The sequence below is a fragment of the Populus nigra genome, chromosome 2 (assembly GCF_951802175.1).
Source record: "Populus nigra chromosome 2, ddPopNigr1.1, whole genome shotgun sequence".
NCBI lineage: Eukaryota > Viridiplantae > Streptophyta > Magnoliopsida > Malpighiales > Salicaceae > Populus > Populus nigra.
Window position 1 is genome coordinate 47919868 of NC_084853.1, and position 10186 is coordinate 47930053.

General features: G+C 37.7%; 1 protein-coding gene across 1 annotated transcript; it reads right to left on the reverse strand.

Moving 5' to 3' along the window:
- Positions 1-128: 128 nt before the first annotated feature.
- On the reverse strand, positions 129-1701 carry LOC133681861 (uncharacterized). Its single transcript, XM_062105032.1, has 2 exons — positions 943-1701; positions 129-798 (listed from the first exon to the last, which is right to left on the reverse strand). The coding sequence occupies exons 1-2, from the start codon at positions 1531-1533 to the stop codon at positions 439-441; spliced, it is 951 nt and encodes a 316-aa protein (XP_061961016.1). The 5' UTR covers positions 1534-1701; the 3' UTR covers positions 129-438.
- Between the last annotated feature and the right edge of the window lie 8485 nt (positions 1702-10186).

Below are 10186 nucleotides of genomic sequence, written 5' to 3' on the forward strand. Positions count from 1 at the left end.
CAAGATTTTATCATTGCAAGATGATTGCCACTCTTGTTTTCCAAATGGTACAAGGATTGCATGATCTCCCGTAACAATTTTTTTTTACAGAAATGGAAAGATTACTCCATGTTTGTAAACAAAAATAATTGGCCAACACAAAGAGGAGGTCATGGATTTTCATAGACATCAATGCATCAGGAGAAGTTACAATTGAAAAGCTTGAATATGCATCCAAGAAAATCTGACTTTCCTCGGTCAGTACAGATGCCGAGGCCCTAAATTGCAGTCTTCTACAGCTTACATGCGAACTCTGCATACCTAAAAAATTCTCAAGGCAAGAAGAAATGACAGGCACCAAGCAGCCAACGTGTTACATTTCCTTGCAAGTGATGGGGTCTGGAAACCAAGCCATTCAGTTAGATAGGTTGTGTTTCTCATGAAATGATCTGGTGCTCACTAATCCTTGGTGCAATGGGCATCTGTACCGTGCTGGACACAATGACTATAACCAACACTTCGGAGGAAATCCCGGATCTCTTTGGCACTACTGTTGCTCGCTTGCAGCAACCTTTCATCTTCCTCGTAAATTAGGTAGGGAGCTTCATCTTTGTTTCTTGACAGTAATTTCAATGCCCCTTTCAGTACATGATATTCCCATCCCTGGACATCTATTTTGAGAAGCAACACAGGCTCTGAATCTGTTATAAGTTCGTCAAGGGGGATGGTCCTTACTTGAAGGGCTATTTCTTCGTTGGACTTGAATGCCAACTTTGCACCTGTGGCTGAAACAGCACTATTGTCAAGCCGACCTACCAGCTGCCAGTTTAAAAGGACTAAGATGATGAGTATTCAGTACAACAGATGGAAGAATTAGGGTTCAAATTAGGCTAAATCAATCAACCAGTATAAATCTTAGCCCTAAAAAGAGAATTAAATTTTGGGAAAAGAGTGATTTTTTACCTTGTAAAAAGTGATATTGCCAATCCGATCAGAGACAGCAGCCTCAAAAACAGTAACCAAGTCCGCAACACGATTAAACCAAATCCCATCACAAATCCTCAGAAGGTTGTCAATCACTGGCTCAAAAGCCAGCACTTTAAAGCCCACAACCGCGGCTGCGAAACTCGCCATTCCCACATTAGCCCCAACATCCACAACCAACCCATTTCTCCCTTTCATTCCTTCAAGAAGTTGCTGAATCGTGGCTGAAATATCTGGCTTTCTGAAAGGCTTTCCTTTCAGAAGCCTGACAATGTTCTTGTGGGGCTTGTCGGGCAAGGACCCAAAATCCGAGAGAGAGTAGAGGAAGGGGTATTTGAGGTTTTCCACTATGTTGGCAACCACGGGGTGAGCTTGTGGAGATTTTAAGCAATCAAAGGGAGGGATTGGGTAAACTTGGGGTACATAAAGCGTGGAGTTAGGAGGATTCAATGTGGATCGAGCGTAGAAAAAGAAGAGAAACAGGAGGAAGAGAGATAGTGAGAGGAGGAGAAGGATTGGAGAGAGGTATTTTGGCTGTTTGTTGCTTTCTCTTTTCCAGGCATTTGCCATCCCTGAAAAGGTGAGGGAAGATTGGATCCAACCCAATCTAACCGTCGTGAGATGTTAATCACTTGATTTTATTAAGATGACTTTTATAGGTTTCTGCCCCCAAGCAGAGTTCTCGCTTCTCGGATCCGATCCTAGAACTGTTTCTTCAAAGAGTTTGAGTTTTGTTTTTTAAAATAAATTTCTTAATATTAACTCGTCAAATTTTTTTTTTTTTTTTTTTTTTTTTTTTTTTTTTTTTTTGATTATCGTGGGTGTCCGGGCCAGCTTGCGCGCACCTCGACTAATCCCACGGGCCCTGAAGTTAACGACCATGTAAGCCTCCAGTGGCCATCATATGAGCAGCCATAGGGTTTGAACCTGAGACCTAAGAGGGAGCAAACCCCTTAGTCCCAAGCTCTTACCACTAGGCCACCACCTAGATGGTTAACTCGAGTCAGGTTATTGAAAAACTGGCCGGATTTTCCCGGTTTGGTAGAGTCAATATATAGTTTAATTCAACTAGAAATCCGATATAAATTTAACTATGAATTTCAAATTTTCTAAATCTATTCATTTTCAGATTTAAACAAGGTTAGTTAAGTTAATTAAATTATTGAAAATCTTTTCATAATCAATTGGGACTAATGAAATAAAATTCATATCAACTAGAAACTTCGTACTCATTAAAAACATTGTTACAATCAATAAAATTTGATTTAACTCAATTAAAAATTTAATTTTAAATAAAATTAAAAATTTATTTTTTAATTTGTATTTGAGATTATAGTACAAAATACTTTTTAAAATAATTTTTTATTTAAAAATATATTAAAATAATTTTTTAAAATTTATTTATTTTTTTAAAAATCAACACATCAAAAATATAAAAAAAAGTATTAAAAAATAATTAATTTTATATATTTTTTAACTAAAAATATATATATAGGAAAAAAAAAATCTCTCCAGGTTTTTTTTGGAAGCAAACAGAGAGAGAGGAGCGAGCAGAAACAGAGGATAAGAAAACCCAGCGCACAAGGTATACGATACCCAGAGTCTCTATCCCCTCGTCATCATGGGCAGCATTGCCATAAGAACAATTAGCAAACGCTTTCTCCATGGAAATCTCATGAGGCAAACATGTATTAGAAACACAGAGTCTCTTTCTCCTCGTCATCATTCGAGGCAAAACAAGAGTCTCTTACACTCTCTACAAACCATCCCCTTCACACCCATTTTCAACATCACCATCAGGACCATCTTGTTCGAATTCTAAATCCAAAGTGGGTTTATAGGATGGTACTTGAACCAGCTGGAATCACACCCAGTTGTCACAAAAACTTTCACTACTTAGCTTATTTACGCTGCTGCTGATTTGACCGCTCAGGTGAGCCCTAGCTTCCTTCAATTTACACTAGTTCAGTTCTGATTTCTAAATGGGTATACTAAGCATTGTTTGGGGGCATAACTTGTGTTTGATGAAATGTTAGTTGAATTTTAGTATGCCAACAATTGTTTTGTTATGAAAAAAGAATCTCTTCATGTAATTGACAAGGCATTTGAGCCTTCGTGGCTTCCTATGTAGGATACTGGGGGGGCTTTGATTCTAACTGCTAATAAATATTTTGTGGGAAAATAGGATATTACTTGCGTATGGTGCTAATGAAGATTAGGAGTTTCATTTAATGGCAACTCAAGCTGTGAATATAACATTTGCATAGTGATACATGAAGCATTTCCCCCCCTCGTTTTGGCTGTAAGGGATGCAGAATGGAGCTGCAATATTTCTTATTTGAAGATGCAAGTGTACAAGATTGACAGATTGTGCTCTGGCAAGAGAGAGAGAACGTTTTTCATCTAGCTTGCTTCTTTCAATTCTCTTTTCCAACCTTAATAAATGCCAAAACTTTAACCAACATTGAAGTTTTATCTAACTTCAGTTAGCTGTCACAATCTCCATGGACTGCAATTATAGTTTGTGGAGCTATTGCATAGTATTTATGAGGTATAATCACAGTTTGAGGATAGAATTACTTGATTAAATCCCTTCTTCTGCTAAAGTATCTACTTAAATTGCTAATTGCTCCACTTTTCTATAGCTAGACTCACCGGGTTGAAAACTGTATAAAAAAATGGCTGTGCAGGTTATGAATTACATTGTTTAGTAGATTTATGATATTTCTTCTGGTTTAAGTGATCTTACAGGATCTCTTTTTATCCCATTGTGTGTGCGAGGGGTGTGGGTGTGGAAATTAAGTTCCTTGATTGCTTATGGTAAACATTTGTGCAGATGATTTCATCAACATCATCTAGTTCTTTTGACTTCATAAGGACATTACGCGTGGCTGGATATGGTTTGCTATTTTTAGGGCCATCACAGCATCTTTGGTTCAATTTTATGTCAAAAGTTCTCCCAAAACGTGATGTGCTAACTACCTTCAAGAAAGTTTTTAGGGGACAAGAATGCTACCCTTTTTTCTCCTATAATGCAGCTTTACAAGGTGAACAAATTTTTTATTTCATTATGATTTCAGTGTTCTAGGGCACTAGTATTTTTATAACGGCATTTATAGTTGGCTCTCCAGGGTATCTTGTGTTTTTTTCCACCACAAGGTTATCGAGAGGCAGTAAGTGGTCAATTCTTTATCATCTCTCATTTGTACAAGTCTGTGGAGGCAACACCAGAGCCCTCCTTTAGGTATCAATGCCTGTACTTGGATCAATTTGGCCTTATGGCAGGGCTCCATCTGTTTGATACCAGTGAAGGTTTGGCGTTGTCCTGGATGTTATTGGCTGCTGGCATATGCGGGACAATAATTAATAAAAATTAAAGCAAGAAAAGAAAGAAGCTTTTAGAGAAGAAATTGAGAAGAAAAAGTAAAAAAAAATAAAAATGATTGGAGATATGCAAAATCTGTAAATTTTTCATTAATCATCAAAACTCCCTAACATTTAGAAAAGTATGATATAAATACTAAAACCATAACTAGAACAAGCATTTGGGTTTATGGCTCACTAAATAAAATACCTAATAATAATTAAATCAAACCCAACAAATAAAAGTAAATTAAAAAACCTTAACTAAGAGTTCATATAAATTAAGCCCAAAAACATAAGCTAAAGCCCAATTTCTCAATGATTTGGGCTATCCTCCATCGTCTATGATCATACGCGTGCGTAAACAATGTTTCCAGTTCGGTGTCCCCTTCTCTCGGGGTTGGAAGAACTCGACCCCGTCAAGTATAGGTCAAGGTAGCTCTGATAATGCTCTCCAAGATAATGATCAAGCTGTTCTGATGTCTCTATGATAATCCAAGTATAGTTTGAATCTGGTCGTCGAGCCCATATATTGGGATTAGGGGTGAGCAAAAAAACAGATAAACCAATTAAACCGAGAAAACCGGAAAAAAAACCTAAAAAACCGAACAGAAAAAAAAACCGAATTAACAAATTAAAAAATCACAAAAAAATTCTGGTTCGGTTCGGTTTCGGTTTCCAAAGTCTGAAACCGATTGAACCGAACCGAGCCGAACTGAACCGGTTCAACCAGACCAGCACTTGAAAAAAAAAAACAACTATAAATAGGATGCTTTTTCTAACCCTAAGCCAACTTTGCTCTCTGCATTCCCTAAACAAAAAAGTAGCCGCCCCTCCCCTCTTCTCTATGCATCTCTCCCCTCCCCTTCCTTTTCTCTCTACATATCTCCCCTCCTTTTCTCTTTGCATCTCTCCTTTTTGATTGGAGAAGGAGATCGGGTTGGTGCAACAGAGTTGGACCGGTCGCCATTGAGAGCAAGTTTAGGGTTTTTTCTTTATAGGTGTGTGGTGGCGGCTCCAAAACGAAGTGGAGGGAAGATTAGAGAGTAAAAAAAGGGATTTTTTTAACTAGCGTGTAAGGGTTTGACCCTTCCTCTTTGATTTGTTTCCTCTTGTTCAAATAATAATGTTTTGATGATTTTACATTTTAATAACAGATATCTTTTGATCTTTTCTTTGTTTTTTTTTCTCCAATCAAATTACTTCTGTTTTTTCCTTTTGTTTTGTGTATCATTTTGCAAAGTTTAATTCTTGGGCAAAGATCTAACAAAAAGAAAATCGGGATTGAATTTCTGGATATTATGCATGCCCAACCAGTTAAAAAAAGAGTCATACTTGTTGAGAAAGCCAAGATTTCTCAGAATATAAGCATAGAAAGCACAGATCTGTGAAATTAAAAATAAAACGAAAATAAGATCCTTGAAAAAATATGAACAATGAAAAAACCCAAAAATAATTTTCGGTTTAAATTGGTTTGGAAGGGAAAAAAACCGAACCGAACCGAACCAAACATGGTCGGTTCGAACCGGTTTTTGGTTCGGTTCGGTTCAAAAACTTGAAAAAAAATAATTTCAGTTTGATTGCTTATTTTGGCCCAAAACTGGACCAAACCGAAAATGCTCAGTCCTAATTGGGATTTGGTGAGTTCATCATCCCTGATAAAAACAACTTGTGCATTCAAAGTAGCATTAATATGTTCTTTTTGTGTCAAAGATATGGATGCTGAGGTAGGGGTATCAAAAGAAGCATTAGGGATAGGTTGTATTTTATAAATACTGAGGTATTTCATGTTAAAAGTAGAGCTAATATCAAAGTTTAATGGCAATTTAATGATATAATTATTTGATTTAATTATTTGCAACACTTTGAATGGTCTAACACTACTTACTTGTAATTTATGATCGGTTTCCAAAAGACACCGTTCAGGTCTAATCTGTATCATGAAATAATCTCCAACATTAAGTGCATCATGATACTTAAGTAAATCAGCTTGAAATTTGTATTATTCATTATTTGCTTGAATTTGTTTCATGATCTCAATATGTAAATTATGAACCCTACATGGTAACGACTCGGCTGACTTAGACATCCTATCTTGAGGAGATATGGGAAGGTGTTCTATAGGCTTCTCAGGTTTGTAACTATGAACACTAAGTGATTGAGGGTGTGGAATGAGACAAACATTGTTTGAAACCTGTGTAGATATGGTATGAACACAATCAAGTGAACTAGGATTATCTTCATCTTCCTCATCACGTGCATGTGGTAAGGGGTCAAAAAGCTCAACATGTTGCTCTAAACTTATGATGTGCTGGACACCAAGCATGTTGGGTGAGGAATCAGGTAATTTAGGAGGACTAATATCATGAGACTCTTCTAAGACCATACTTATCTCTATAGGTGATTCCACTGAAGAGTTCCCTGAAACTTCTTCTACTATTGAAACAGATATATCAGACTTTTTTTTAACCTCATTCTCAAGCTCACGTGGACTCCTTGTGTTAGGTCCCTCTTCTTGCACATCCCTGTCATCTAGGTCACTAAAATCCTCAAGATTTGGCTCATACACTTCAACACTATAATATTTCTCTTTACCTATATACTTATGTTTTTGGATGACTAAGGGTTTAGAGGTGCAATCTAAAGAGATATAACTAAAACCTAAACAATTAGTACACTTAACCTTTGAACTCACTTTAGACACTTCATTGACAACTCGTTTGCCCTTATCTTTCTTACAAAGTTGGGCGCTACTAGGATTAGGTCTGTGGGGTGAAGCACCTAACAAGGAATCACTACTTCTGAATTGGAACTTAGTAGGGATACTATAAGAGTCTTGACGATTCTTTCACTGATTCTTTGTGACCAACTTGTAGTCTTTAACTAAGGTATAAGCTTGGTCAAGGGTAGATACACCTTGAAATACAACTTCTCTTCTAAGATCATCTTTCAAGCCTTTATAAAATCTACCCAAAGTCATGGCTTTATTCTCTCTTATGGCACATCTAATCATGTAATCGTTAAACTGCGTTATATACTCATTGATAGACTTATTCCCTTGTCTTAGATTGTTCCATTGGTATAAGAGTTTATTCCTATAAGACTGGGGTAGGTACTTCTCCTGGAGTTTTTGTTTCATTTTGATCCAATCAGTTATAGGAGGTTTACCTCTCATCTCTAAACAATCCTCAACATCTCTCCAATAAATTTTGGCTTCATCAATGAGTTTCATCTTAGCAAATCTAACTTTTTTATTATCAGACAAGTTATGTCACTCAAAGAATCTATCCATATCACGAATCCACATATCAAATATCCAAGGGTCATGACGACTGTCAAAAGTGGGGGCTTCTATTTTGTTAGGACTCAAGACTCGCTCATCAAAGTCATCGTATTTAGAGTAACCTAAATGATAGTCATATTGATGGCGCTCAGAGTGAACTTGTCCATAATAATTAAATCAAATCCAATAAATAAAAACAAATTAATAAACCTTAATTCAAAGTTCATATATATTAAGCTCAAAAACATAAGTTAAAGTCTAATTTTTCAATGGTTTGAACAATTCTTCATCGTCTATGATCATACGCGTACATAAACAATGTTTCCAGTTTGGTGTCCAATGATACTATTGTTGTGCATACTGGACCGAAAGCAAACACAAATAAAACACAAACAAGCAGATTTTACGTGGTTCCCCAAAACCGGGTACGTCCACGGAGACAGCAGATTGTATATTATTGAAGGAATGATACAAACACTCAACTCAACCCAATACAACCCACAAAATCAGTGTTTCACTCTAACACTCTTCTCTCTCAACTCTACACTTGCACTCACCACTGCACTCTCTATTCTCTCTCCCTCGTTTCTCACTTCTGTCTTCTATCTTATATCTACATGAGAAGGGGAAGCATCAATATAATGGCTGAAAAGGAGAGAGTGGTTGGAAAGGAGAGGGTGGTTGAGGGTTGTTGAGAAAAAATGTTGACAATTGCTACAAATCTCCACCTTGGCAAGATTTTTCCATCCAATCCTCATGATCAATCAATGCTGCCTCTAACGCGCCATATGGCGCTGCACCCTGAAGGTGCTCAACACCGAGAGATGTTGACCAAGTCCAAACAATGTTGGAACTTGATCCCTGAGACACATTTTGTGAGCATGTCAGCTGGATTATCTGCAGTACCAATCTTCTGTAGCAGAATATCCCCTTCATCCACAATTTCTCGAACAAAATGAAATCGAACATCGATGTGCTTGGTGCGGGAATGATGAACCTGATTCTTTGCAAGACAAATAGCACTTTGACTATCACAATGGACATCCACGTGCTCTTGAACAATTCCCAAATCTTCAATCAACCCATGTAACCAAATAGCTTCCTTGAAAGCTTCTGTTACTGCCATGTACTCTGCCTCAGTTGTTGACAAAGCTACTGTTGATTGTAACGTTGACCTCCAACTTACAGGCCCTTTAGCAAGTGTAAACACATAGCCTGTTGTGGAACGACGCTTGTCTAAGTCACCAGCATAGTCCGAGTCCACATAACCAACTAAATTTTGTCCGAGTCTATCATCCCCTCAAACTTCAAACCAATATCAGTTGTGCCATGAATGTACCGTAGAATCCATTTAACTGCCTGCCAGTGACACTTTCCCGGATCATGCATATACCTGCTCACCATACTGACAGCATGTGAAATATCTGGTATCGTACAAACCATTGCATACATTAATGCACCAACTGCATTTGCATAAGGAATTTGAGCCATATGCTTGCGCTCTTCCTCTGTGTGTGGAGACATTGAAGCACTTAGCTTAAAATGAGGAGCTAAAGGTGTGCTTACAGGCTTGGTCTTACCATCTACCCCAAATCTCTGTAGAATTTTTTTCAAGTATTGGGTCTGTGTCAAACAGACTGTGCCTTTTCTTCTGTCTCTCTGAATCTCCATGCCAAGAATCTTCTTAGCTTCTCCAAGGTCCTTCATTTCAAACTCAGTTCTCAGTTGAGCTTTCAGTCTATCAATCTCCACCTTGCTCTTCGATGCGATCAACATATCATCCACATATAAGAGCAAATAGATGAAAGAACCATCAAGAAGTTTGCGAAAATATACACAGTGATCAAACTGACTCCGTGTGTATCCATGTTCTGCCATGAACTTATCAAATCGCTTATACCACTGGCGAGGAGATTGTTTCAATCCATACAATGACTTCTTCAGTTTACAAGCCCAATTCTCTTTCCCAGTGACTTTGAAACCATCTGGCTGAGACATGTAAATTTCCTCTTCCAAATCTCCATGTAGGAAGGCAGTTTTCACATCAAGTTGGGCTAACTCCAAATCAAACTGTGCAACCAAGGCTAACAGAATACGGATTGATGAATGCTTAACAACTGGAGAGAATACCTCATTATAATCTATCCCCTCCTTCTGAGCATAGCCTTTTGCTACCAATCTTGCTTTGAATCGGATGTTGTCTTTTCCAGGATTACCTTCCTTCTTGGCATATACCCACTTGCAACCAATTGTCTTCTTTCCTTTAGGGAGTTGTACCAAATCCCAAGTCTGATTCTTGTGGAGAGATTTCATCTCTTCATCCATTGCCTCGTTCCATTTTGCACTTTCTACACTCTGTACTGCTTCTTTGTAGGTGTAGGGGATTCCATCATCAATCACTGGAAGTGCATAAGCCACCATGTTACAATACCGAGCAGGTTTCTTGATAACCCTTTTTGGTTTACTCGTTGCAATGGATTCTTGTTGTGTGGTTGCTGGAGTTGTTGCATCCTCTTCATCTGAACTTTCATCTGAATCTCCTTCAGTAGGGATTGTCTGAACAGTCTTTATAGGGAT